The 27409-nt window shown below is 46.7% G+C and overlaps 1 protein-coding gene and 1 long non-coding RNA gene across 2 annotated transcripts in view; both read left to right on the top strand.

The window, feature by feature from the left end:
* LOC309669659 overlaps positions 1–22946 on the top strand; it is a 30676-nt gene extending 7730 nt beyond the window's left edge. The window contains exons 2-5 of the long non-coding RNA XR_014268932.1: positions 688–769; positions 886–1011; positions 7402–7587; positions 21882–22946. This is a non-coding gene — a long non-coding RNA (uncharacterized lncRNA). The remainder of the gene's footprint in view (positions 1–687; positions 770–885; positions 1012–7401; positions 7588–21881) is intronic.
* Positions 22947–24876: 1930 nt separating this feature from the next.
* On the top strand, positions 24877–27409 carry LOC309670689 (cystatin-like). Its single transcript, XM_082481757.1, has 3 exons — positions 24877–25148; positions 25730–25843; positions 26975–27409. The coding sequence occupies exons 1-3, from the start codon at positions 24915–24917 to the stop codon at positions 27050–27052; spliced, it is 426 nt and encodes a 141-aa protein (XP_082337883.1). The 5' UTR covers positions 24877–24914; the 3' UTR covers positions 27053–27409.

Raw genomic sequence — 27409 nt, 5'->3', positions numbered from 1 at the left:
TAGTTTTGAGGACAGTGCCCATCACACGCAGGTGGAGCGGCAGAGCAGAGGGCTATTGTCTCCTGCCAGGCCAGATGACTGCTGGTGACTGAAGGCAGGGCACCATCTGGTGGCATGAAAGGAATTTGTCCGCATGTCTGTTGGAGAGCAGTCCTGGCTTTCTCAGCCAGACACAAACTAGTAGTTTCCACCTTTCTTTCCCTCCCCCCCGCCTTTTTTTTTTCCCTCTTCCGCAGCTTTAAGTCCCTCTTTGGCTTTCCCTACCTGCCTGATGCACTTGTTTCTCCCCAGCTGCTGCGACCACCTCTTGCAGAGAGGCTTAAGATAACAACTTGGCTAGCTCCAGGTTGTTCCTGGAGCATGGTACAGGTTCTCAGTCTTGGGAAGGAGCGTTACAGAGCTGCAGAGGGAATTGCCCAGGGACAGGCTTTGCTAGGGCCTGAGATGTGACAGCTCCGCTCCCATTAGAGCTGTTCTGGGTCAGATCAGAGGCCTGTCTAGCCTAGTGACCTCTTTCGAACAGCAGATGCCTAGGGAAGGGTGGACAAAGGCAGTGAGCTGGCAGCAGGAGATCAGCTAGATGGTCTGCCAGCCCCCAGTGTGCAGGCAGGAACAAACGTCATGAGCTTGACATCATGCCTCTATTTTGACTAACGTTCTGTGGATTTCATCCTTCCTGATTTTGAGTCGTCACCATTTGAACCCATGAAGGTTCCTACCAGCTTGTGGATGGTCAAACTGGGCAGGAGGCTTCAGCCTGGGCCAGGAGGTGAGAACAGCTGTCCGAAGTTGCATGGGCATCATACATCTACATGCTGGGGCTTGTGGCTCAGAGCATGTGCCAGAAAGGATCAGTGGCATGTCATTGCTGTCTCTCTTTTCCAGGCCCCTTGGAGAGACCAGATATGCCAGATGTGTCCAGATTGTGGATCTGCTGATCTTCAAGCTTAGAGGAGTAATGGCACACAGCTGAGAACCAGGTGTCAAGATGGACCTTAAGGAGTGAGCCTGGTATGTGAGCTGTCTGTATGAGATGGGGTGGTTTGGCTCCTCCAGATCCCCCAAGACCCCAGCTGTTTGAGGGCTACTGGAGACTTGAGCTTGACTGTTCCCTAAGAAGGCAGTGCCAAACATCAGGTAGAGAAAAGTGGAGGCCTGTTGTTTTGTGAAAATCATGGCAGTCCAAGCTCTTTCTCACCCAGGTTCTGTTTTTTGGCTGGGTCTTGCTTATGTTTTGGGGTCTCCTGAAACCTGGATGGTGAGGATTGCGGTGTTTCTCCCCTCAGCTGGCAGGTTAGACAGCTGCTAGTGTTTCTCCGAACAGACCAATTTCATGCAGTTCCCTTTCATTTTGCTGTTGGCTTCCTATAGAATCGTTTTGGTTGGAAAAGACCTTTAAGATCATTGAGTCCAACCATTAACTTAACTATATCCCTAAGTGCTATGCCTATATGTCTTTAGATACCTCCAGGGATGGTGACTCAACGACTTCCTTGGACAGCCTGTTCCAATGCTTGATAACCCTTTTTGGGAAGAAATTTTTTCCTAATATCTAATCTAAACCTCTCCTGGTGCAACTTGAGGCTGCTTCCTCTTGTCCTATTGCTTGTTACTTGGGAGAAGACAACAACCCCCACTTTGTGACAACCTCATTTCAGATAGTTGCAGAGATCGATAAGATCTCCCCTGAGAGACATCCCATGAAACATCCCATCAGCTTTCCTGTTCTCTCACTAGTGTCTTGGATTCCTGGAGCAGTGCTGCCCCTGTTTTCTTTGGACTGGAGCCACAGTAGCCCCTAGAAAACACTCACCTGGGTGGTTGCTGTTGCTTTTGTCATGTAAGCAAATGCAGGTAACTCCTGACCTGTGAACATGTGTCCCAGCACAGCTTGCCTGCCTGGGGTGGAGAAAGGGCTGCAGAGTTGTAAGGAGCAGGCTGCGAGCTAGGAGTTGTGCCAGGCTCTGAAACAGGCACCCCTGCACTAAAAACCTTCTTGTCCAGTGTTTAGGTCTGACTGCTCTCAGTGCTCTAGGAGAGGGCAGCACACAACTGGTTTTCTGTCATTCTCTTGTGCCTTTCATATAAGCAGGAAAAAGCAGTGGGGCCACTGAAAGTCCATCTTTGCAAATTCACATTTTGCCACCAGAGAGCTCCCATCCTTCACACCAGCCCGAGGGTGAGGAAATAAAGGCCAGCATGGCAAAAAAGTTCCTCAGTCTCCACCGCATCCCAGCTTTCATTGTTAGAGCTGGACTCCGTGATGCCTTCTCTGCCTTTAAAAAATAAATATATTCTTTTAGTGCTTGGAAGAGTTTTGCCCCTTCGCTGCAGGCTTCTTATGAAAGGGGGAATGTTGAGGCTGGGAATACTGAGGCTGGCTAATCCGAGAAAACACAGTGAGCAGGTGGAAATCTGGTGGCAGCAATACAGTTTTCCTTTCTCTGGTGAACAGTCCTGCTGATGGAATAGTAGGGCTTGAGAGGGTCTGCCTGAAGCACTAGCCTTGCTGCTAGTAGTCCTACAGAAGAACGTGGCACTTCTTTGTATCTGTGACTTACGGTTCTAGAAACAGTGTTGGCACATGCAGTGGGTTTAGTTTTGTACTAATTTGAGTTTGTAATCACTACTGATATCACTTTTCCTGTTTAATTACAGGGTTGAAGCATTAACCCCTGGGCAATGTAATTCTGGCCTTTTCCATCCACTCTTCTCCCTTCCAATGTCTGGCTCCTTTCCCCACTCTTACCTGGCACTTTCACAAACACATATTCCATCCTCCCATATTTCTGCTTTGCTGAGGAGACAAGTCTTCCACACTTGGAGGAAAAGATAGGTAATTGGTTTAGTTCATTGAATATGTGAAACTGATAACTGAAAAATTAGTCCTGGATGAGGAGTCTGAATGCTACAGTGAATTTGGAAAAATGACTGTGCTCCCTTTTTTTGGGGCTGATATGATGTCTTGCTTTCCTTCTGCATTTCTCCTCCCTGCCCCTTGCCAGTGCTGAGAGCCTGAGGAAGCCCTGGCTCACCTGGAGCCTGTGAGACCTCAGCCAAGGAGCAGTTCTTCCCTTTGTGGCCGCCCCTGTGGCATCTTGGTGGAGATGAATCTGCAAACTAATAGGCTCAGCTCCTGCCTCCAGCAGAGATTGAAGGGCTCATCTTTAAAACTGCTCTCAATTTGCTCAGTCTCCTCCATTTTTGTTTAGATACCCCTTTTCTGTGGTGCCCTATACCTGACAGAAATCCTAATGGAACTGAAGGTTGTGGAACATAAGGCACTAGAGATCAAAGCAGTCACGTCTCATCAGATCTACTCTCTCTTATTCTGCTTTAGAGCCACTTCAACAAAGGACCTATCTGCCAGCAATACCTCAGGTCCATACTGTAGGTGATTGGCTGTAGATGTGGCCAACAGACAATCCTGTTCAAAGCCAGGGTGCTCTTTTGGGCAAGATGGTGCAGAATCATCAGGCTCCTTGCTTCCTGGAGCAGAACATTGTGCCACAGCTCGGTGCTGTGGGAGTTTTTATTGCAATTTATTGTGCTCTGAAAAGGGTCTGGTGAAAACCTAGGCTTGTTTTTCACTGCTCTTGCTTCTTGCTTGGAGTCCTGCAGGTTGTCTGGAGAGGTAGGTTCCCTGCAGATTTCATTATGCTGAGCATTGACATGCAGTCACAGGATAGGGGACATGGGACTACAGGTAAAAGTAAAAGCTTGTGTTAGTCTAGAAAGCATGATCTTCAAGGGAAGATGGAGGGAATTGAAAGGTTGCTTAGTTTAAGGAAGAGACGACTTAAGAAGTTATAGCAATCTCCAAACATGTGAGGTCAGCTGTGGAAGAGTAATGTGTTCTTTGTGTTCATGATAGCTGAAGAGAAGCTGTATTAGTCTTAGACCATAGCAAGGGTCATCAGTGTTTGGGATCAGAAAAATGTTTCCAAGGGTGAGGACAGCAAACCAGTGGACTGGGTTACTTGGGAAAGAAAGAAATGCCCTTTATTGGAGGTTCTTAAAAAGCAGCATCAAGAATGGTGTATTTTCCATCCATGTCCTCAGCTGGTCTGTCAGAGCAAAGGACCTCCTCAGCAAAAGTTTTAGCAGCATAAAGAGGAGAGTGGAAGCACACCGCCTGCCTGGCAAGTCCCCTCTTATTAGGCCTAGGATCTTTCCCGTGATGGATCCACAAAGATTGTGTGCTGTGTCTGTTGCAAACTGAGTCGCATAGTGCCAGGGAAGAGGAGAAGGAAGTCCTTCAAAATCCATGTGGTTCCCGGGATAATAATTTTGCCATAGGAAACTCAGGACACGTCTCTGGCACTTTTCAGTCCAATGTGGCTTCCTTCTGACCCTGACTGGAGTTAGCGGTCCAGAAACATTATCCTAGCCTGGGGATACAAGTCTGTTCTGCAACATTATCCCCTCTCTGGTCACGACCAGTTCTAGCTGCACTGGGCAGTAGCATTACATCAAACAAGATTGTCCCAAGCTAGGCTAGAGGCTTGTAGTAGTCCTAAGTACAGATCATTCATGTATATCCCAGTTTGCAACAGGAGAGTGTAGCAGCGCTAGGTAGTTTGCCAGAGGCCCCTGGGGTCGTTGGTTTAGTTCTTGAGAGTGCTGGGTTCGGCAGAATTGCCAAGGAAAGCCAGAAGCTCTGCTTGTGCTCTCTGACACACGCAGTGAGCTGCGTCTTGCTGAGAAGCAAACCAGCAGAACTGAAGAGCCGGCTCGGAGACGCAGCTCTCATCCACAAAACGCTGTCTTGCTCCTGCTGAGCTCCCTGCTTTGGGTGCAGAGCCCGATTCTCACTCCAGCATGCGGTGATTTTAAATGGGGTGTGAATTAATGCTGGTGCCATATGAAGTGTCCTGTCTTTCTCCTGAGCAGTGAAAAGGGTCTTTAGTGTGAATGAGAATTGGCTCCAATGCTGCAGCAGCTGCGAAGTGAGTTCCCCTTTTAGCTGAAATAGGTTGCATTTTGACTCACGCATTTTTGCTATCCAGATTTGCACTAGAAACTTATATCTAAAGAATGTATGTCTTCAGTGATCATCAGAACAGCTTCTTAGCCCAGAGCAATCCTGCTTTTCTAACAGAGCTGCAACACAACTGTGTCATAGCACCAAAATCCTGGATGGAGATATGCATCCTGGAAGGCTGTCTGACCTGTAAGGGTGCTTCAAAGCAGCAAGACACTTGCAGTTGTAAACCTTGTGCAGGTCAGGGGAAATGTTTCAAAAGTTAGGATGAGTTTAGGGGCGTATATATTGGAAGATCAGCGTGTGCTAGTGTGTGTGCATCTGTATGTGAATATCCACAGGCAAAAAAGAGCCAGGGCTCTTCTAGAGTGGGAGAACTTGCTTCATCATTTATTTACGTGGTCCAACACTTGCTTTTTCATGAGGCTTAGATATTTCATGTGTTTGCCAGAACAAACACAGCACAGGACTCTTGTAAGCTGTTGATGAAATCATTGAGGGGCTCCGTGTCTACTTGTGATTTTCCACTTCTTCGAGTTTACTTTGAGATGTGAACAGAAAATCTGGCACTCACAGGCACCATGTGGATTTGTGATGGTCTTGGGAGTGCTGCTTCTCTATAAAACAATGTCTTGATCACATCCAAGCACAGATGTTGTTTGTTTGTCTGTGACAGGTGTAGCGTCAATGATATTTGCTTGTTGAGCCATCCAAGTCATGCTTTAATGGAAATTCTTTAATGAAGTTACAAATAGTTCATTTTAGTACACTGGTTCAGGAAACACTGCAGTGAACTCTTTGGAAAAGAGGCTGATTTATATAAATAAGAGAGTTATGGATGGAGGGGAAGTGGAACTTTCTTTTACGGCATATTGCAGTGGTTACCAACCTTATGGTTTTGTCAGCCATCTCAGAATGTTGTATGTATATTTTTTTTTTCTTAAAGTCCCAGCTGCTGGAAGGAAGATATTGCGTAAAAGTCTCCATTTTCTCATTTTAAAAAAGTAAGTATCTAACCCTCGTGGTTGCTTAGAAAAACATGAAAACATGAGCTGAATGTTCCAGATAGGATGTTGAAATCAAAACCAAACACAATGGAAAACTTGGTTCATAGTTTTAAAATCCAGATGGCAAATAAACAGCCTTAGATTGGCTTAGAAATTCTGCAGTTTGGAAATGCATCAATGCCTGACTTTTGGGACCTGACTGCTGGCATGAGGGCACATGTGATTTTGGAATCAGAGTGCAGTCTCTTTTTGGTTAGGCCACACTGATTTTTATAAAAAGTAAATATTTCTTTAAAATAAAATATATTTTTAATATTTCTCTGGTGACAACACTTCTTTTTCAAAACTTTCTTGGGTATTGCTTGAGTCTCATTTTGTCTCTTTTTTCTTTTTTTTTGTTTCTCAAACTCATTTTGTTTTATTCTGAGTCGCGAATTTCATCCTGAATCTGTTTTAGTTCATGCTTCTTTCCCTCTTGACTTTAATGTTTCTGTCTGGAGATTTCCATTTGGTTCGGTTTTGATGTTCACCTCAGGTTTGGTGTTTTCTTCCTTTCCTCGTTTTGGCTTCTTCATCCTTTTCTTTGCTTTCCTCTTCATCCTGTTCTTTGCTTTCCAGCTTTGTTTTGAACTGGTGCTGGAAAATTCCACCTTGGGTGGTGGGTGGTGTTGCGCCTGGATATTGCCTTTTATCGGCTGAGCGTGTGATGTTTCTGAGTGGCTCAGTGCAGCCACTCAAAGTCATGTTCGAGCTCATCTTCTCGTGACTGGGGAAGTTGTTGGCTTGTTTTTTTTTCCAGAGGAGATGACTGAACTTTTGGTGAAAGACATGCACGATGCAGGAATTCATGGAGAGGGAATTTCAGTTCTCCATGCGGAACTGTCCCTGAGGGTCTGTAATGGCAAACTTTGTGGCCAGAATGCTGGTGAAACTTTTGGGTGGTGTGAGAGAAGTTGGAGGATAAAAAGAGAGATCCTTCTCTCTCCTATCCCCTACTTGTGTGACATTGCAGTAATGATTGTGTATCTTCATCCATACTGAGCCTTCAGACCAGGTTGTTCTTGTACTCCACTCCTGGAGGTAACAGGCAAATTCAAGCTCAGGTGCTGGCTTGGCCCAAACTGTGGTGCTTTCTGAAAGTTGGAAGATCTAAACACGCTTGCTGTGGGCCTAAGATGTTGCTCTTAGGAGCTGGCTGGATTGGGCACAGCCCCATCCACAGCAGCTAGCCTGAGCTTAGTCCTTCCAGCATGAATATTTCGAGCTCAAGCTAGCAACCAGCAATGAGACCAGAAACCCTGTTGTATTCCAGGCCTTAACCCTGCCCTTTGCCTTGCAGAAGAGTTCCCTTTTCTGACCTGACTGACTGACTCTAGGTTTTATGTCATAAACTGTACTCTCTATTTGCAGAATGAAAATAAATGGTATGCAAAGCCCTGCTTATTGGAGTCCCAAGGAACAACAGTGGGATGAGTATGACCTACATGGAAAGCTCATGGCAGGAGTATGTGTTGGGGAAGTCCTGGTCCACGGAAGGTGAGGAACCAGCATATAGCACCGTCCAAGGCTGACAGCCCATCTGAAGAGGGTCCTGAGGTATGTGTGACAGCTGTGGGTGCATGAATGAAAGAAAGGAATGATGGTGTGAAGTTAGTGTATCTCTGCATAGCCCAGCTGCAGATTAAATAGTTTCTTTGGAGCCAGTACAGCTAGTGGCTCTTTTCCAGAGACTGTCATCCTGCCCTAAACCTGTCCTGGACTGTTTTGAAAAAACTATGGTTTCTCTCCTAGATTGTGGGAGGCAGATTACTTCCCATGTGTCTGCACTTAGGGGAGAAACCATGGGTGGGCATTAGTGCTTTCACACAGTGTTGAACCCTGCAGCAACCCTTGCAGAGTGCCATCTCTCAGCTTCTCCTGCAGGTAGGCTCCCAGCATTTAGGGCCATTTCTTCCTTGGGGAAATTTCACCTAGGTGAAATGATGTTTTTAGACCTGAACCATCCAGTGTTTAGGATGAAACAAAGTATTGTCCCTGGTGTGATTTTTCTTTTCCAGATGTCTTTTCTTATTTTGCTAAGGTTAGAAATCCACAGAATAAGATCTGCAGCTCTGAGTGTTATATATATGAGACAGAAATGTCTTAACTATAGATGTGCTTGCTAGAGCTTATTTGTCAGAGTCCTTGTCTTCAAAACTTAAATGTTTGTATCTATCATCCTGTAGTTTATACTGTAGTAGACCCATAGCTGTCCAGGGCTTTGAGGCCATATGGATAATTAGCATATATTCCATCCAATTCAGGCCTTTTCCCAGTATTATTAACCTCAGATGGCCCCATATGTGCTGGGTGCAAGGCGAGGACCAATCCATGCATTAAGCAATGTCTATGACAGGCTGCCAGAAAGTAGGGGCATTTTAAACCAACAAAGAGAGGTGCCTCCAAGGTTTCGCTGCCACAGGCTGGACGAGACCCTGAGTAACCTGATCAATCTGGATCTGCTTTGAGCATTGAGCTGGACTTGATGGCCTCCAGAAATTGCTTCCAACCTATATTACTCTGATAAATTCAGCAGCAATATATTGCAGGGGACTTTCTAGAAACCATGTAGGAAATCTGTAGCAGAGCCAGTGTATCTGGTAACAGACCCTGCATCCTGCCACTGAGTGAGGCTGCACCATGCCCAGCGCTTAAGCTGGCAGAGAGAGATATAGAAAGTTAGAGGTGGCATGGCCACGTCTGTGAAGATACTGTGGCACTGCTCTTCTCGAAACACTAATTTCTGAACTGCTACTTAAATTTCCTGTGAGATCTTAGCAGAAAGTGGGACCTTAGAATGGGGCTGGTGGGACTTGGAATGCGTGCTGGAGCAAGATGCAGTAGCAGAATGAGGGAAAAATCCCAATTTTTATATTTCTTTGCAGGCTTTCTCAGCCTCTCCTCAAACTCCAAAGTGTGTGGGAGTTTGACCATCAGAGCCCAAATCCGTGAGCTGTGGTAGAGCTGAGAGAATTGGTTTCCAACATATCTGATGCCTTCATTACTTATTTCTCCTTCCTTCTCCTTGCCCAGCTGGGATATTGTTGCAAGGTGTCTGTGATGTTTCTCAGCAGTGTTTTTTGATATTTGCCAGCGGTGCCTGTGCCTGGTTGCTGGGTTTGTTTGGGAGCGGCTTGCTGGAATACCCTTATCTGAGAAACATCCCCTGTGGGATATTTGTTCTCTGCAAGGAGTTTGGTTTTTCCTTTTCTTTTAAAACCAGGCTTTCTGTGTAAGAGCACACAGAAAATTTGTATTTTGGCCATGTTCTGTAATATTTGCTTGAAATTGGCTGGTCCTATAAATATTCTTGCCAATAAACTTGAGAGTATCAACAGAGAGAGTGAAGCGCTGTCCTGTGGTATATTAAGAAACTTTTTCAGCATTGGCATATAAAGGATCTACTAAAATGTCTAGTTTCTTCTTAGAATGTGAGTAGGATAGAACAGATAAAATACAAATCCTAGATAACAGAGATGGAAGAGATCCTGAGTGTCCATTTTGTCCATTTCCCTGTCTACATGCAGGGTTAACCTAAATAAAACTTTGTAATAGCTGTTTTTCTGTCCAGTGTCATGGAGTCTGTCTACTCTCCTGGCAAACTGCTCTGCATCTGAACAGGATAAACTAGATGGGCCTATTCCTGTGGTGTTTGTAGGGAAATAGGATCTGTTGTTTCATTGCATGCCGAAAGGCATGAATTCATTCCGGGATAAACTGAGGATGTATCTGTTTTATTTGTGTGCTTGTCTGTGCTTCAAACCCTTGGTTGAGTGATTGCCTCATGATGCTGCCCTCCTCTCTGCATTCCCAGAATTTTTTGGTTTGTAAGCAATTGTTCTTTGGGGCACTACATCTCTGTCCTAATGAGCTGGGGGAAAGTTTGTCTAACCTGGGAATGCGATAAGAGCTGCAGAATATTTTTTGAGAGTTACTGAATGGTTTGGCAGGGTGATTTTACTGCAAAGATGCTCAGGTAAGTCATGATTCCCAGTAAAATGCTGGGAAAAATTACATTTGTGTCCCCATTCCTTGTCTGGATTGTTTCTGTAAGCCCTAGTTTTTGCAAGTTTTGTGCTGTGCAAAAGGAGGAAGCGTTAGCCCTCTGCTTCCTAAGGCTAGGAAATGCCTTCCTGGCCTACAAAATATACACATGGCTAAGGCACTGCCATGTTCTTGACGATGTGTCCGCCACTGTTCCTTCCACCTGTCCCCTGCCCCCTCCTCTGCTATCCACACAAGCCCCTTTCCAGTTCGTTAATCTTAGAGGTTGCCCATGTATTTCATTTGCAGTGTGTCCTGGGCATAAGAAATGAGTCCTAATGTGTAGGCTTACTTATTGACGTGCATTGGAAGGTCAGGGCTTTTGGAGCTGGGTGCTGACTTTGTCCTAGGGACAACAGGTGGGGAGTAACTTTGACACTGCAGCATCAGGAGGCCAATCATCTGGAAGACGGCAGTTTTGGGTTGCTATAGACCTGGAGACTGTGTGTCACCTGGTGCGAAGAGCTGGTGCTTGGGCCCCGTGACCTTGGGCAGAAGCAGAAAGTAGTAGAGGAAGGTGGACCCAAGGCTTTCTGTCTAAAAGGGAAGGGAAGAATTGGTGCCTGAGCACTGGGATGAACAGAATTAAGGCAGGGACTGAACTGGGAGGTTGGACAGTGTGTTTTCATGTCTTGGGAAAGAGAGGAAAAGGAGGGACTTGCCAGCTTGTGTCGAGTATGCATACCTGCAAGCTAGTGTGAGGTGTCTGCAAAGTTTTATAGAACTGGTCTGGTCCTGTAGGTCTTACAGAGAAGCCAAAAATTAAAGGGGATGAAACGTACATGTGGTTCTGTACACACCCTCATCCCTTCTTTTTTTGTCTACTAAAAGTGCAGTACTCCTGCATATGAAGCACAGAGCTTGCAGTAGGTACTACTTTGTTCCAGTGGCTTGGCAGGTTTTGCTGGCTGTTATAAGGACAGTGGTTAGATTTGGACAATGTTCTTGAAGGGCCTTGTCATCCTTTGTAGGGTAACTCTTCAGAATAGTTATGCTCCCTTCGACTTATCACTGTTGGTGCCTGTGCTTTTTGACGTCATTTTGCTGGATAATCACTGGCATCGTCTGCCTCTGAGCACTCAGTGTATTTTACAGCTGCAGTTTAATTTTTCCCTCTTAAAACTCCCACTGAGAGAATTGGTGTGGTTGGTGACCGGGGCAGGTATTCAGCTGTGTCAGTCTTCACAGGATGACTTCTTTACAAAATAAGCAAAACCATAATTACAGCTAAAGCCCCTTATTTCTTCTGTTTAATTGTGTATGGCTGGCAGCGAGGATGTCAATGAAAAAGCAGTGAGGTTCTTTTTAAATTGACATTAATGGGAATAGAGACACGGGGAGAGAGAGATACGAGAACTGCTTGCAGCCTAGAAGCAGCCAATGCAGAAACAAGTGTTACTTGTTTATCAAGACTGTGGTGCACCCAAGAGGAAGAAAATGCATGAGGCTGGGATTCAGTAGTTGGGTCCCAGGTCTCAGCTCTCCTAATAGTTGCCTGAGAGCCCTAGGTAAATCAACTCAACTCCTACTTTCTGTTCTCTGTTCACTTATACTGGGAGCTTCCTGAGCCAAGGGTTGTCTCATGAAGCTGAGAGCTAGCCAACCACCCTCATCTTATGGGCCATGTCCCCAAGTGTCCACATGGCCCGGGACTCCTCTCTGATCCTGAGACCAACTGTTGGTTTACTTCTGCTTGTTTTTTTCTTTCCAGAATCTCTAATCTCTAATTTCAACTGTTTGGCGACTGAATGACTCCTAGAGTGGCAGGACACTTTCACCACTTAAATCCAACAGTGCAGGCTTCACAATAGAGGATGGTTTGTTGTGGGGACTGGTTGGGCTGTTGTTCTCTTGAGCATGGGTGAAAGGGTTTTGGAGAAAGCAGCTTTCATGTGGGGTCAGGGTCAGTGAGGACTGCAGAGGCAATTACTCTGTCTTCAGTGGGATCACCCCGCTTGCCACAGGCTTCAACTCGTCTCACCCCTGCAGTGAGTCACATGTTGTGACCGAGCTGGTTAGACGCAGGCAGGGAAGGGATCAGAGCTGGAGGCATCTCCAGACTCTGCCTGATCCCTGGCTAGAGTCAGGAGGGGACCGGAATCACAGAATCACACAGAATCATCAGAGTTGGAAGGGACCTCTAGAGATCATCTAGTCCAACTCCCCTGCTAAAGCAGGATTGCCTAGAGCACATTACTCAGGACTGCATCCAGGCGGGTCTTGAAAATCTCCAGGGAAGGGGACTCCACAACCTCCCTGGGCAGCCTGTTCCAGTGCTCTGTCACCCTCACCGTAAAGAACTGTTTCCGTGTATTTGAACGGAACTTCCTGTGTTCTAACTTGTGCCCATTGCCCCTCGTCCTGTCACTTGGAACCATTGAAAAGAGCCTGGCTCCATCCTCCTTCAACCCACCCTTTAGATACTTGTATGCCATAATAAGGTCTCCCCTCAGCCTTCTCTTCTCCAGGCTAAAGAGTCCCAGCTCTCTCAGCCTTTCCTCATAAGGCAGATGCTCCAAGCCCTTAATCATCTTAGTTGCTCTTCGCTGGACTCGCTCCAGCAGTTCCCTGTCCCTCTTGAACTGGGGAGCCCAAAACTGGACACAGTATTCCAGTTGTGGCCTCACCAGTGCAGAGTAGAGGGGGAGAATGACCTCCCTCGACCTACTGGCCACACTCTTCTCTATGCAGCCCAGGATTCCATTGGCCTTTTTGGCGACAAGGGCACATTGCTGGGCCATGGATAATTTACTGTCTACCACGACCCCCAGATCCTTCTCCTCCGAGCTGCTTCCCAGCAGGTCCGCCCCTAACCTGTACTGGTGCCTAGCATTCTTCCTCCCCAGGTGCAGGACCTTGCACTTGGTTTTGTTGAAGCTCATTAGGTTCTTCTCTGCCCAGCTCTCCAGTCTGTCCAGGTCACGCTGGATGGCAGCACGGCCCTCTGGGGTGTCAGCCACCCCACCCAGTTTGGTATCATCAGCAAACTTGCTGAGGATACACTCTGTCCCCTCATCCAGGTCATTAATGAATATATTGAACAAAATTGGACCAAGTATTGACCCCTGGGGGACACCACTGGTTACAGGCCTCCAACTAGACTCTGTGCCGCTGATCACAACCCTCTGAGTTCTGTCCCGCAGCCAACTCTCAATCCACCTCACTGTCACCTCAATAAGGGCAGCTTTTTCCCATGGCCATTCTTTCAGCCTCTTCTGTTCTGTGGATTCCCTGCAAACCCCAACTTCTGCCTCGTGCAAAGGGCTGTGCATCCCTGGTACCACTCCTCTCACAGTGAGAACAAGCTGTGCTCTTTCTTACCCTGTTAGGGGATGTCCAGTTTCACAGACACTGTGTTTTAAGGACAGCCTCTTGGCTTAATTGACTGATCATCCACATTTGTTCCACCTGCCCTCGACATGATGTTCCCTCACCCACGTTGGCTATGGAAACCCCCTTAGAAGGGCCCTAGTGTTGCTCATGATGAAGCAGATGGGGTTTCTAAGGAGCCCAAACTGTCTCTTAATAGACTTGTAGAAGCAGATGTTAGAGCCCCTGGGTTTCAGGCAGCTGGGGTACTGTGTAGATGTTCTCTGCATCTTTCCTGCTATAATCTGTATCATGGTAAGAGGTCTGCAACCTTCTTTTTCTCTCCAAAAGCAGGCTGCAAAGTAGCATTCATAACAGGAAAGGTGAGACTGTTTTGGTTCTGCTTGTGATTCTGGAAAGTAGGACCCTAGCAGATGCCTTCTTCTTAGCTGTGGGGAGAGGATGTCCTGGTTTTGACCTAAGTTAGAGCCACCCCATTTCCTTGTGCAAGTCTGTATAAGCAAAGGGGTGAATTATGTCCAAAACTGAGACTGCTGGGGTGACCTTGAAACATTGGGCCCTTTTGCAGCCAAAATCCTTTGGGGTGGGGGGAAGACAGCCTGCATTCCTGACATTAGTGAAGTGGACATTGTTAATTATGTGTGAGGGTGGATTGCTGCGTGGCATGCAATGAGTCATTAATGTTAATTAATCAGAAGTACAAGGAATATGCCTTTTTCTTTATTAACAATGCCCTCCTGGAGGGTCTTTGCCCCTATGGTTAGAAGGAAACATGCTGAGGGAATAAAGAAATTAATAATAGTGCAATTAAATGAGAGGTATTAAGGCATGTTTTTGATCTCCCTCTCCTGATTCTGGGCCTTGATTCAAATCTCATTGAATGTATTCGGCTATGTTGTGTGTTCTTGAGCAATAATCTTGCTTGTGCTGGTTTTACAAGCCATCAGTTGTACTAGAAGTTTAATTAATAGCCATATTGACAGCTCCCCAAATTCACAGTTTACTTCTCCAGGAAAGATCTGATCTTCAGGAAAGGTGCAGAAAGATCCTACAGGACAGGTCTTCACCCAGAGCAAGCTGACTTCAGTCCAGTGAACTCCCAATGATTTGTGGTGTTATGACGCTTAAGCCTGAACTCCTTGCTTGGGTCTGCAGGTGCTGTGTCAGCATAGGAGAAGGAAGCAGCTCTTACCACTTGGAGCATCAAATTACCCCGTCACACGAACAGCGAGATCTAGGCAGATGGACACGGTGGCAAGCAGCGGAAAGACAGGGCTTTAATGCACTGCCTTCCTGTCCACTGCTTTATTTTTCTTCTCATCAAAGCAAGGTTTTATCCTGGTATTTGAAGGAAAAAGAGAAGGTGGCTTTGGGAGTAGTTTAGATGAATACTTTTGGAGAAAAATTTAATTTTTCTTTGGGAAGCCAACAAAGGGTTCATGAGACATGTCCTCATCTTTGAAAGTTAGGGATAGCTAAGGCGTTCATCCTGCTTCTGCTGTTTGCATCAAGAAAGCATTACCCCACCTGGCAGAATGACATTATTTGGTTGCCTGTGTGTTTTCAAGCCCAGAATTGGAGCGCTAGACTGTAAACCCTCCAGGCTTCTTGCTTTGTACAGCCTCAGCACAGTGGGACAGTGCTTGCTTTGCTCAGCGTGGTGGGACTTCTAGGTAGGTAATGCTGCATGATGCTGTGGAGTACTTCTAATGATTGCCTCAAGGCACGCTTAGTTGCTCTCTATTTTTGTAGGGAAGTGCAGCCATGGTAAATAAGGCCTTTTTGTCGTTGAGTGATTTCCTCCTAGGTAAAAAACTGTTCAGCTGTAGTGCTGAAGTTTAACGGCCAGTATCTAAGTGCCCAGTGGAATACTCTGACCTGACATGAAATGATTCAGAATAACTGGAAAGAAAATATCAAGTGTCATTGTGGTTAATTAATTCCGCATCCAGCTGCCTAACTTCTCTTTATTCTGTCCCTGTTGATTTTAGCGGTCCCTGGCATTTGAAAAGAGGAAGGGTTGAATGCACAATGTCGGTGCGTTCTCCAAATGAGGTGGCTTGCCTGATCAGGAAGTAACTGTTCAAACATCTGAGTGGCAATTTAGATTTTAAAAACAGTGATCTCTCAAGTATATAGGCTCATGCATCATTTTTATTCCCCTTGCTGCTCACAATTATTCAGGTAGTTATTTTTTTTATTGGATAGGTGTCTGTGTGTGTTTGTATGTGTGTGGTTTTATTAGTTTGGTCTTGTAAGAAACATCTTGTCCCTAATAAATATCTCTCTACATGTTGCTGCTGGGCTGGTGCAGTGATGTATCATCACAGACTTGCTAACCCTTTATGGATTTGGTTTCCTCTCAGAGATCTCACAATAATTTGCAGATTTTTTCTTCAAGCTCCAGCCCCTGGACTAATGTGAATATATGCGAACCCCGTTATTCGTTATACTGCATTTGGTTCTGGCTGCCAGTTTGGCAGTGGAAAACTGGGAAATCTAGCCCTGATTTATGAATGATGTATTAAAAAAGGAATCAAAAAGCAGATTAAAAAAGCATTTAGATGGTATTGTTTTCGAGATATTTCAGAAGTAATCTCCTAGCTTTAGGGAGCATGATTACTTATTGTTCAACATCTGAGGTTTGCTATCTCGTTGCTTAGTGACGGCAACAACTGTTGTCCCTCTTGCTGGCCCTGGTTTCCGTCCTGAGTGCCATGCAGAGATTAGAGCTTTGTAGGCTGGCTTTCCAACCCTGCAGGAACCAGTGCAGGGCTGTGCTAAATGTCTAATCTTTAGACAAATGCAGATAGCAGACTTGGAGTGGAGGTACTTAGATAACGTGCAAGGGACTGCAATAATGGGGATTTTTCCGGGAAGCGCAGCCAAACTCTGAAACTCTGTGCCTGGAGAATAGCTCTGCTTACGCATTAGGAATTGCCAAAGCTGAGAGCAGATGACAAAAACTCCCATACTTAAAAATACTCTTTTCCAAAAGAACACATGCCCCCGTGTTTATTTTCATACTATGAAAGCAAACATGGGAACATGGTCCGTAGCAGCGCTACCTATTGATCTGTGCCATCAGACTTTCACCTGCCGTTTCTATTGTCCATGTCTTTATGTGCTTGATCCTACAAATCCTACCCTTGAATTAAATGGGGGATTTTGTCTTTCAGTCCCACTGAGACAGAGCTGCCCATGTAACTATCTAACTGGAAAACGGTCAGGCTGACTGTATGCCACAGGATTCTCTGTGCCTGTACAGACTGCAAAAGGCTTTGGCTGGAGGCTAAGGGACATTTATTTGAGGGAATTTCTGCAAATATGAACATATTCTAATAGCTAGACTTGTAAAAGCAAAGCTTTCATGTTTGAGAAGTATGTTTTTTGAGTGGTAGAGAATGAAGAAAATGTTACCTAATTTATTACTGAATGCTTGTGAAAGACTTAATACTCAAAACCAGCGGCATGCCAGAGACAATGGGGGTGAGCCTGCAGCGTGTCTCTGCACGTTTCCTTACAAAGCTATGCCAAAGCTCCTTAATCCTGATCTTAATTATTTCAGTGGAAGGCATTTGCTGAACAAAGAACTGCAACTGTGTAAAGTCCGTGCAAAGAGATTTGTGAAGAGGCCAAAATATCCAGCCAGGGTGGAACTAGGGTCCACCAACAACATAGCAATGTGGCTGAGCTCTTAGGATTTTAAGTGAACGGCCTGATCCATGCAGCTCTTCCTACAGGAGCTGGGCACTTGACCCTAGTAAATCGCAATGAAACTAAAGCTTCCTTGTCCCTGCTCTGCTGACATATTCATAAAATCCTAATTTATCCAGCTGGCAATCTGAGAAGGGATATATTCACATAATTTAATTCTTCCTCCTCATGTTCACACAATTTAATTCTTTGTGCCTAAATGAACCCTTACAAGATAGCCAGCCGGTGCGTTTGGTCCCTTTTTTACGTAAGTATGCATTACGCAGATTGCTCGGAAAAGGGTGTGCAAGTTTTTGTTTGTGAACAGCTTCACAGGTGAGTGGGGGCCTCCTAGGTGCTGAGACCAATTCTTTGTTTTTCCCTGCACCCTTCTACGGTTCCTCTTTAAGGTTTGTGCTGGTGGCATTTTACAGCTCTGTGTGTCAATTGGCTGCATTGTGTGCTGTGATCTGGCTTTCTGTCTTCCTGCTTCAACTGGAGCGAACCGACTTCCAGCCACGGGATATGAAGCAGTCTTGCACACTCACAAATAACCACATTCTTGTTTGAGTAAAAGTGCTGCTCTGAAAGTGAGTCTTTGCTTGTGCGCTTGAGCTTATTGAAACCCGAAGGATGACTTGCTATAACTGTGGGATACAGCATGGCCTAAGGATTAACTGTGGGGACTTTCTATATATTAGTTTATTAATGATAATAGATGCGGTACTCTTATTTAGGTGTAACAGTATGTGCTCTTCTGAAAGGCCCTTTGATATTTTGGAGTGGGCTTGTCTTTTTGCTGAATGTACACGTGTAGAGCAGCGTGTGAACAGCTGATTGGGTGAATTTTCAGGTTGTTCACAATTTCACTTCCCTCTTGAGGGAAAAATCTCAGCACGCAAGTATCTCAGTTTGTCTGCTGTGGGTGACAGTCTGGTTTTGTTTGCAAGCTACCTTGACTTCCGAAGGATTTCTCTCTTGCAATTGTTAAACGTAATAAACGTCCCTGCCCCTTTCCAATGCTTCAAATCCAGCGAGCACAATGTAGAAAAGAGCTTAAATCCTTTCTAATGAGAAGCAGCCAGGAATCAATGCTGACAAGTCAACCCCTTGAGAACAGGCTGTTCTCTGCATTCATATGTTTCATGGACCAGAGTTTTGCTTCCCCATACCAAAAAAAGTCTTAAACGGGCAGAATTTGCTGCTTTGAAATGCTGAGCAGACAGAAACCATATAACCACTTCAAAACCTAGAACAGAGATTGTACATATATGGGGATTGTGAACAGATCCAGGCTGGGCACTATTCGTTTGTCATTCGACAAGAAATCAATGCAATTACTTGACAGCACAAGAGTTGTCTCTTCAAAAATGAAAAAAAAAAAAAAAGAAAGAAAAGTTGTGACTGTTGTGTCTGTCTGCGCAGTGCCATGGAACCTACAGCAACCTGGCATCTGGCTGCCAGCAGCTGGCTTGGCACTTCTGGGAACATAGCAGAGGACCTCATTTCAACCCACAAAAACTTGAGGTTCTGTCTGGCCCTTTAATTGTGGGTTCTTGCAAGCACGAAGGGATTTGTAGTCTTGCTCCTCACAAAGGACCTTCATCATAAATATGTATATGTATAGTTAAGTGGTGATATCATGCTTAGTGAACACCCAAATTTGTGCTATGTCCTAAAGCGCTTGGACTTAGCAGTAGTGAAGTTATGGCTATGGGCTGTTGTCAAGGGAGGACAGGAGCGATTTATAGAGAGAACAAAAGTGGTGTGGCTAGTGAACCGCCTTCTCCTGGGGAGCTTGGGGGAGCTCTGCACAGACACCATGCTACTGTAGAGGAAACTTTCCCCTCTGCCTTTCTGGGACCTGTGAAGCCTCAGAGCATGAGGTCTAGTCTTTGCGGGCTTCTCTGCTATACTTTGGTTCTCTGCTGTGTGCAGACTTGAAGAAATTCTCATTCCTTATGGCCTGGCTTTTCTTCTCCAATAAGCAAACTTCTGTTGAAACATCTGACCATTTCTCTCCAACTTTAGAGCTTTCTGCTGAAAGAGACAGGAATGGGCAATACCCCAGCAGTTTCAACACAGCACACAAATGTACACTTAATTTTAGTAGTATTTTTAGCCATGTGAAGTCACTGGTATTCTTCAGAAGCTAAGCTTAAACATGTGCTTTGTGCTTCTGATTGGATTGGAGACCAAGGACAGAACTCATTTTCTTGTCAGCTCTGAACCAAACAATTGCTGGGGAAGAAAAAAACATCTAGTGAGAGCTAATGAATACAAATCTTAAGCAGTAAAGCTATTTCTCCTGCAGGCTGAGGCGAACAAATATATAAGAAGAATACAGAAAAAAAGGGAATGGCTGAATTATTCTTAATAAATACAACCTAATGCAGCAGTCAAAGGCATAAAATCTCTGGTGATAATTTTGAATATATGCTATTGCTGTGCCAGCATTTATGTTTCTCAGAGTAAAACAGGATGCTGGTGCAGAGGTTTTTTTTTCGCTAACATCCCAAGTGCACCAGTACTTCACTTAAATCAGCATTCGCTATCAATACCGTGGCTTCATTGCTTCAGTTGCACAATCTGACCATAACTGATTGCTTGCAGTTATTTGAAATGCAGCTTTTCTGCTGGCAATTACTTTATTTACTGCTTGCCTGTAAAACAATAATGCTTTCCCTTGTGGGCACAAAGGTAGATTAACATCAGTAATCACTAAAGCAGATGTTTGTATGCGAATACCCATTTCTTAGAGGCAGATTATCTTCTGCATTGGGGTAAGGGAAAGGGATTCAAATCTGGCGATGCTGTCATCCCACAAGTGATGTGAGCAGCATGGGATAGCTCTCCCCACCTCACTTCCATCTCACAGGAATCACTCTCTGCAGTGTTATAATCGTTGACCTTACTGAAATCAGTCCTGAGGGTTGTTTGGCATTTAATTCCTAAAAGTGACTGCCAGAGACTGAACAGGGCTAAGTGCTACTTGCACTTGCTTCCTGTGGGTTTTTTTCTCTGTTTCCAAGAAATCTAGGGATGTGCTTTCGAGAGCTCAACACCTAGATTGAGGGCCTGTTTCCTAATAACTGTTCCCACTCAATTGCCTGAAAGGTGCACTCAGCACTAAGTGCTAAGCTTATTTAACATAGAGAGTCATTAGCTCCTTCCAGGCTACTGTGAAGAGCAAAGGAAGCATGGTTGTGACTCACAGGGACTGGAGGGAGGGTCTTTACTGATCTGATTGTACTGCCAGGACTGAAATATGTTCAGAGCAGCCCTTCAGTGCTTTTTAAGTCTGTCCTGGCACATGGTGTTTTTCAACTGAAGTCTATCCAGAAAAGCCACCCCTGGCTGCTTGTGGGGAGAGCTTGCCAGTATGTGAAGGCGTGTGTACATGCAGAAGAGATGTGGCTGTGGTCCTGTTTCCCTGGGGACTTTCAAATCAGCTGCCTAGATATCAGAGACCTGCCTTTTGAACCTGAGAGCAAAGGTAGGGCCCTGGTTTTCCTTGTGTAGACACGTCATGGCATTGCCTCCATTCCTCTCCCGAAAAAAAAACATTTCTGTGTGCCAGAGCAGGGAGTGGACAGAGGTGGACATGGGTCTTGAAGGAAAGCAGAGGCTCCCTACTTCTCCCACCATCACTGAATATAAGCTAGTATGGGATGGGTTCATTTCTATAAGCAGAGGGCACTCTTCAACAGCAGTGAAACAGCCTTGCCTTTGGTATTGAATCACTCTCAGCCCCATCTCATAAACTGCTGACGATCTTGCTCAAGACGCTTTCAGCCTTCAAAAGTGATCCTTTTACGAAATGCCTCCCTTCCATCGCCTTGTGTTAGTTATGCAGTGCAGTGGGAGGAGAAAGGGGGAACCGTGTCAGCACCCCACCCTTTGCTGCTCTAGGTTCATGTAGCGGGATGCAAACTGTAGATTTGGCCTGCTGCCCCTCAGTTAAGAGAAATTGAAACCAGATGTTTAGTGTTCGATCATGCTTTTCCCATTGTTCCTGACTCTATCACAGTAATTACTCTCTCTTGAGGGTCATTCAGAGTTCAGCTCAGTGGAGAAACAGTTATTCTTGATTAAAGGACTAGCTGTTTTTTCAAAAGTCCTTGTCTAATTGTACTTTGAAAGACATGTCACAGTATTCCAGAGCTTTGCAGTTAGCTACCAAGTAGAGACATCTGTAATTGTTCCTTTGGATGTTAAAAGAGAGATGAGGGATGTCAACAGCAAGGGCAAGGAATGTAGCACTTACCTGGAGAAATGAGTGTGCCTGGTAACATAAAAAGCTCACCAGTCCTGAGTGAAATTGAACCATAGACAAAAAGGTAGATGAAAATATATTGGATATTGCACAAATGTTGAATGTTGTAAGAAGACACTAAAACTCTCATTTTTCTGGTTATATTGATAGCACACAGTATCACAGACTTCTGCAATGTTATCATGAGTCCCCTGCTGCTTGGTGTATCCCTTAAATTACTGTCTCCTTTGGTCATCTGGCTATTTAAGAATTTCTGGTTTTATTTATATTTTACAAAAAGCACCTCATAGAGAAAAACGGTTGTGCCCTTCAGAAACAAAATGACAAAATGCAATTTTACTTCATGAACCAGGTCCCCTTTATTCATCAATTGTAGACTGTCATTTTTTTGTCAAGCCGCTTTTTTTTTCTCAAAATTGCTTTGGTTCAAGTCCTGATTTTGTGAGATTTGGACTGGCATAGTCAACAAATGCAGCTTGTTTCTCTTTTTGTTGTGGGTCCGCAGGGTCCATCTGGCACTGCCCAAGCTGGAGAACCAGGAACTTCAAAGGGCAAGTTTTCCTCTTCAGCCATTCTGCACAGTGAAGTGAGGCGTGAACTGTGTCAGAGAGGGACCCTGTCAACCACCTTTTTTGCAGAATAAACGTTGGTGCATCTGTTAGCAGAGACAAAGGGAAATCCTGGCACAAAAAAAACCTCCAGGGTCTGACACTGCTGAGCGTAGACCAGTTCTGCTTTCTGCAGTTGTATGTGTTCAACTGAGTGAAGTGTTGATGACCAAGGAAGAGGACAACATGACACTGACCGACATGCAACTCCTTTCAGCCATTTAAAAAAGCTGTCAGGCATCCACCAGGTCTCCAGATATGTCTCTGTTTTCTGTGGGAGGGAGGAGGAATGCAGAAGGTCCAGGGGAGAGAGAACAGGGAATTTTTATATTGGTGCTTGAGGACCATCAGTGCTCAGAACCTCTAGTGCCTGCTAAGTCACTTGGCGCAAAGGGGCCAACCTGACTACTAACCTGCAAATCCAGCAGACTCCTTTGCTTGGGTTGACTTGTACCTGCGGAGAAGACTCTAAGTGGGGACCATCAGTGACCTTAAGTATCACAGTGATATGATGTCAAAGTGCCCAGTGCACTTTTTTCGGGGGAAAAGCAGGGTGTGGCAGACTGGGCGCTGCTGCTGCTGGCAATAGAATGGCTCTCCCCTGACATGCGGTGCTTGTGGCCAGCGTGCTGGTCTTTGAGACCTCTCCCCCTCTCTCAAACTGAACGTAACCTTTGCCTCTAGGCTTAAAAGGTGGTGGTGTGAGCAGGAGGGCAGAGAGCATTTCTGGAAAGCCTGTCTGCAGCATGTGGGAAGGTGTTGGGAATTATTCCTTGGAAAATGTTCTTCTGCCTCAGCTGCAGCTTGGGGAAACTGTAGGCAGTGGTTTGATGGGGATGAAACTTTTGGTTGAAACTCCATAGAGACAATTCCCCACCTGTGACAAGCCAGTACATAGGGACAGAAGAAACCCAGGCTGAAGGCTCTGCTTCGTAAAACTTGAGACAGAAGCTTTTCCACATCTGTGCCCAGGCTGTCGCCTCTCAGGGAGCAAGATGGTCCCTGTCTTGGAGGGGATGATCTGTCTAAGGAGGAGGATGAACCTTCTCCTTGCAAAAGGTGTCGCCTTCACATTACTGAAGCAAGTCTCCTCTGCTTCCTCAGCCTTTTCTGCTGGAGTGTCTTTGTGGCATCCATTATTCATTGGGCCAGGGACAGTCTGAAACCCTGGGTGAGGGCTGGAGGAAGAACAGGGCCAGCTGAATGGGCTTGCTGTTGGTGTCAAAGCAGAGGCAAGAGGGAACACAGCTGTGGCATCCTCTACCTTGCATGATGCCCACTTGCAGAAATAACCATGAGATCACCAGGACCGTACCAAGAGCTGACTTGCTGCCTGCCAGTGTGAGTTTAAGCCACACTGGATACCTTAACTCCAATGAGGTGACCCGAGCAGGGCTAAGACTTTGCTTGCGTGTTTGCCTGCAAGGTCAAAACTCCCTGAGTCCCAAAGGTGCTGGTTTTGCCCCTCATGGTGCTTCCTTTGTGCAGTAGTGTGAGGCACAGATCCCTGCTTGTGCTGTGTGGGGCTGGTGACCATCTTCACCAGCTGGGAACCGGGGGACTCCCTGGTGGAGGCCTGAGCTGGCAGGGTCAGCACAGGGCAGTGGGAAGAGACCTGGCAAGTAGGTTGGAGGTGCAGTGATTGATTTGGGCCAGAGCCAGCTGCTCCCATTGACAGCAGTCACTGGCAGCGCAAAAGAGAGCCTTCGCCTGTGAAGACGCTTAGGCGAGCTCTAACCTTGAGTTTCAATTGCATCCAGTCTGGATCCACGGCCAATTAGGGAAAAGATAAATGGAGACAAGACTCCCCCTGCCGCCAGCAGCTCTGGCTCACGTCCCAGTCCCCACACCTCCGTCCCCCTCTCTGGTGCTTTTGGTGGTGCTTGTGCCTCTCTCGAGCTGCACAGACTGCCCCAACACCCTGTCGCCGTTGAATTAGTTGCACAGCTTGATGGCAACTGATGGGATTTTTCCAGTGATAGCTCCCATGCCAGGTATCGCTGGGCCGCAGACAGTCCTTCCAGTCAGCGCACCAGCCTCTTCCTTGCCGTTACGAGGCATGTTGCGGCTATTCAGGCCCCAAAACATCGCCTTCCCTTAACCCAACAACCCCACGGGGCCCTGAAGTCTTGCTTGAGCTGGCTCCCTCCTGCTGTATTAGCTCCTTGCTTTCCAAACTTAGAATTCCTGACGGGATGGGGGAAGATGGGCTTGTGGTTACCAGAGGGGACCGGGAAGTTAAGCGGTCTGTCTGGGAAGCCAGCCCTGCCGCACATGGCCCTCTGACCTTCAGCGGAGCAATTAGTGTAGATGAGGCAACACCAATGCTGCGGAGGCAGGGGCCACATTTGTAGCTTAAAATGCTCTGTGGTTTTTATTTTCCCTCTGCAGTAGAGGGAAATAAGTGCTAGAATAACCTACAAGGAGGCAGAGCCTGGAAAAAAAGCCTCTCGACTTCCCGGACTCGTGCAGGAAAACATCCTCCCCCACCCCACAGCCCTGCGGAGGGCCGTGGGCAGCGCCATGCCGGTGCCGTGTCCTCACCTGCTCCCTGTCCCCTCCCCGAGGGAGTGTGGGTGTGTGTTTCCACAGGACTTCAGAGGGGAGGTTTTGGTCAGGCACCTTGCCTGAACCAGGGCACCCCGAGCCCCTTCACAGGGGAGCCTTACCTCAGGCAACCGAGCCCGGCACTTAGGCTGCTCCTCAGACAGCCTGAGGGTGCACAGGCTGCTCTGGGACCGAGAAGGGGGTGGAGGGGCACAGGGCGGCGCTGCCGCCACCCTCGGGCTGCAGGCCGGAGGGAGGGAGGGAGGGAGGGAGCGGGCGGGACGGGGCGGTGTGTTTTGGGCCGTAGGCCGCGGCCCGCCCCGCCCCGCCGGCCTTAAAATGGCGGCAGCTGCGGGGAGGGGCAGCCGTCAGAGTGCGTAGCCATGGCAGGAGCGAGAGGTTGCCTGACGCTGCTGGCCGCGGCCCTGCTGCTCGCCGGCGCCGTGCTGGGCGGCGAGGACCGCCCGCGGCTCCTGGGGGCCCCGGTGGAGGTGGACAACGCCGACAACGATGAGGGCCTGCAGCGGGCCCTGCAGTTCGCCATGTCGGAGTACAACAGGGCCAGCAACGACATGTACTCCAGCCGGGTGGTGCGGATCCTCAGCGCCAAGAGGCAGGTGGGTGCCGCGGCGGCCCGGCCCCTCGCCGGGGCGGGATTGGAAACGGCAGCGGCCGGGTGGGCCCCGGGCCGGGGGGGGGGGAGGGGCGAGGGACGACGTTATAGTCAGCCCTGGCACTCCCCGCAGAGCAGCTGAAAATGGGACCTGTAGGATTTCCTTGGAGAAGGAGCAGGCCTCAAGCTTGAGGGGTTGTCCAAGGTGTTTTCTTCCACAGAAGGTGAATAAAAGCCTTTTTTTCTGGCTTGGGTCCTGTCAATCTGTATGCCCTTGAGTGCTGTGTGTTACTGAAGAAGCTAGTAACTTCCTCACATTGCTGATGAGTTAACACATGTCTCTGTTTACCGACCAAGGAAGCTGCACTGTGAGACTTGTTTACTTGGATTTTGTTTCCTGTTTCTGAAAGGGTGCCAAGCGCCTCTTCTGTGGAGGTTGCCACACGCGGTCCGCTCTGTACTTGCAGAGTCTGGTTTCTATCATGTAACCAGAAAACTCTGCCTTTCTGCTAGGCTTCTCTCATCGGAGGGCCCTTCTGTATGTGCTGTGAATAAAGCTGCTTCTGCCTGCTTGTCTCGTTGCAGATTGTGGCTGGAATCAAGTACATAATGAAAGTTGAGATTGGCCGGACAACTTGCCCCAAGCCAGCAACTGATCTCCAGAGCTGCGCTTTCCATGATGCACCGCAGATGGCTAAGGTAGGCTCCAGAGGGTGACGTGCTGGCCCCTGGGTTTCCAACCCCTTCCCTCTGGCTGGCTTAGTGTAGATGGGTATGGGCAGTGTCTCCTGGCTGCCCCAGCCAAGATCAGAGACCTCATGCCTCTACACTAAACAAGATGCTGCCCTTGCAGAACTTGTCTTGCCAGATGATGGTGACAGAGAAGGTGGGGCCTTTTAACCTGTTTTGTAAGTGGGGACCTGAGGCTGTAGTGTATGGAGGACTGTGTGCCTCAGTCCTTTTAAAAAGTGCTCATGGTCTAGAGTACAAGAATATGTGGAAGAAACTCTGCCAAGCCTACAGGTCTCCTGGCTCTCAGTTGAGTGCCCTGAGTCCCCATACCATTCTCTGCTTCTGTTCCCTGGTGATGTAAACATGCTTGACTTGATGTGCTTTCCTAGGGGACTTATATTACTGTGAATAGTGCTTTGGGCTAACCACTGATCACAAAAGGCAGATTACCCCTGTTCTCTGTCCACCAAGCTGTTACATGGGAGTTCTGTCGAATAGCAATGCTGTTTAGTACTAAAACTTTTCAGATGAGAGCACTAAATATGTCTGCTGTGATCTGGCCTGAGCGTAGTTCTTCCATAGTACACTATTACTTGTGTTAATCACAGTGATAGGCTTAGCTTCTCCGTGTACGTGCCCTTTCTGCCTGTGTGTGTGAGAAGTGTAACTGCACACAAGTGATGCCTTAAGCACCTAGCTAGACGCTTGTGTGTACCATTATGACAGCTGTGATGGTTGGACACGTGCATGTACAGATTAGCTGCGCAGCTGTGCTTACCTGTGCCTGAGAGCCTATGTTGGAGTGTTACCCATGCTGAAAGCTTTCCTGTGTGTGCCTGGGTAAAGGAGGTGACCTGATCTTCAGAAGTGCTGACTGCTGAGCTTTTCTGTTGGTGTTTGAGGGAAGTGATTCATCCTAAGCAGGTACTGACAAGAGTGGTGTTCTGGAATGCTTACCAGGAGAGTGAAAATCTAGAGAGCCGCAGAAGTGGTATACGTTCTGGATCATGTAGGCTAGTAAATCGGTGTAGAACAATGGTCAATGGCACTGTTTTATGCTCTTAATCTGATAACTGCTTTTTCTCTTTCTCTCCTTAGCACACCATTTGCAACTTCGTCGTGTACACTGTTCCTTGGCTAAACCAAATTAAACTACTGGAGAGTAACTGCCAGTAAGCCTACCTTGGTTCCAGCAGAGACCAGCAACTAGTTGCTTAGATTTAAAAGAAAAAACACAAAAGCAATAACACAAACTGAGATGGGCTTTATCAATGCCTGTTAACTCAACTACTTATGTATGCTTGTGCTGTGCAAGTTAAACTATGTAACTTTCCTTTGAAGCACAGTATGATCTTAACTTTACTTTTTTCTTCTTTGTAATTATATTTTTAGAGCAACTGTTTTGGTCTTCCTACAGCTTTCCCAATAAAGTAACTCCAACATCAGAATTCTGATTAAAAAAAAAACAAACCCAAACCAACAAACTTTATCCCTGTTAAGTGACTGCTATAAACATAAAAACTTAATTAGTAA

Source organism: Vanellus vanellus, assembly GCF_965231255.1.
Source record: "Vanellus vanellus genome assembly, chromosome: 3".
Classification (NCBI taxonomy): Eukaryota; Metazoa; Chordata; class Aves; order Charadriiformes; family Charadriidae; genus Vanellus; species Vanellus vanellus.
Note: the sequence above shows the minus strand (reverse complement) of the source record. Positions and strands in the feature narration are given on the sequence as shown.

What these genes read in the sequence shown, in the direction of transcription:
- LOC309670689 (XM_082481757.1), top strand. Translation starts at nt 24,915, where the DNA reads ATGGCAGGAGCGAGAGGTTGCCTGACGCTGCTGGCCGCGGCCCTGCTG. An exon ending in TCCTCAGCGCCAAGAGGCAG is followed by an intron (nt 25,149 to 25,729) that starts GTGGGTGCCGCG and finishes GTCTCGTTGCAG; the next exon opens with ATTGTGGCTGGAATCAAGTA. An exon ending in ATGCACCGCAGATGGCTAAG is followed by an intron (nt 25,844 to 26,974) that starts GTAGGCTCCAGA and finishes TTCTCTCCTTAG; the next exon opens with CACACCATTTGCAACTTCGT.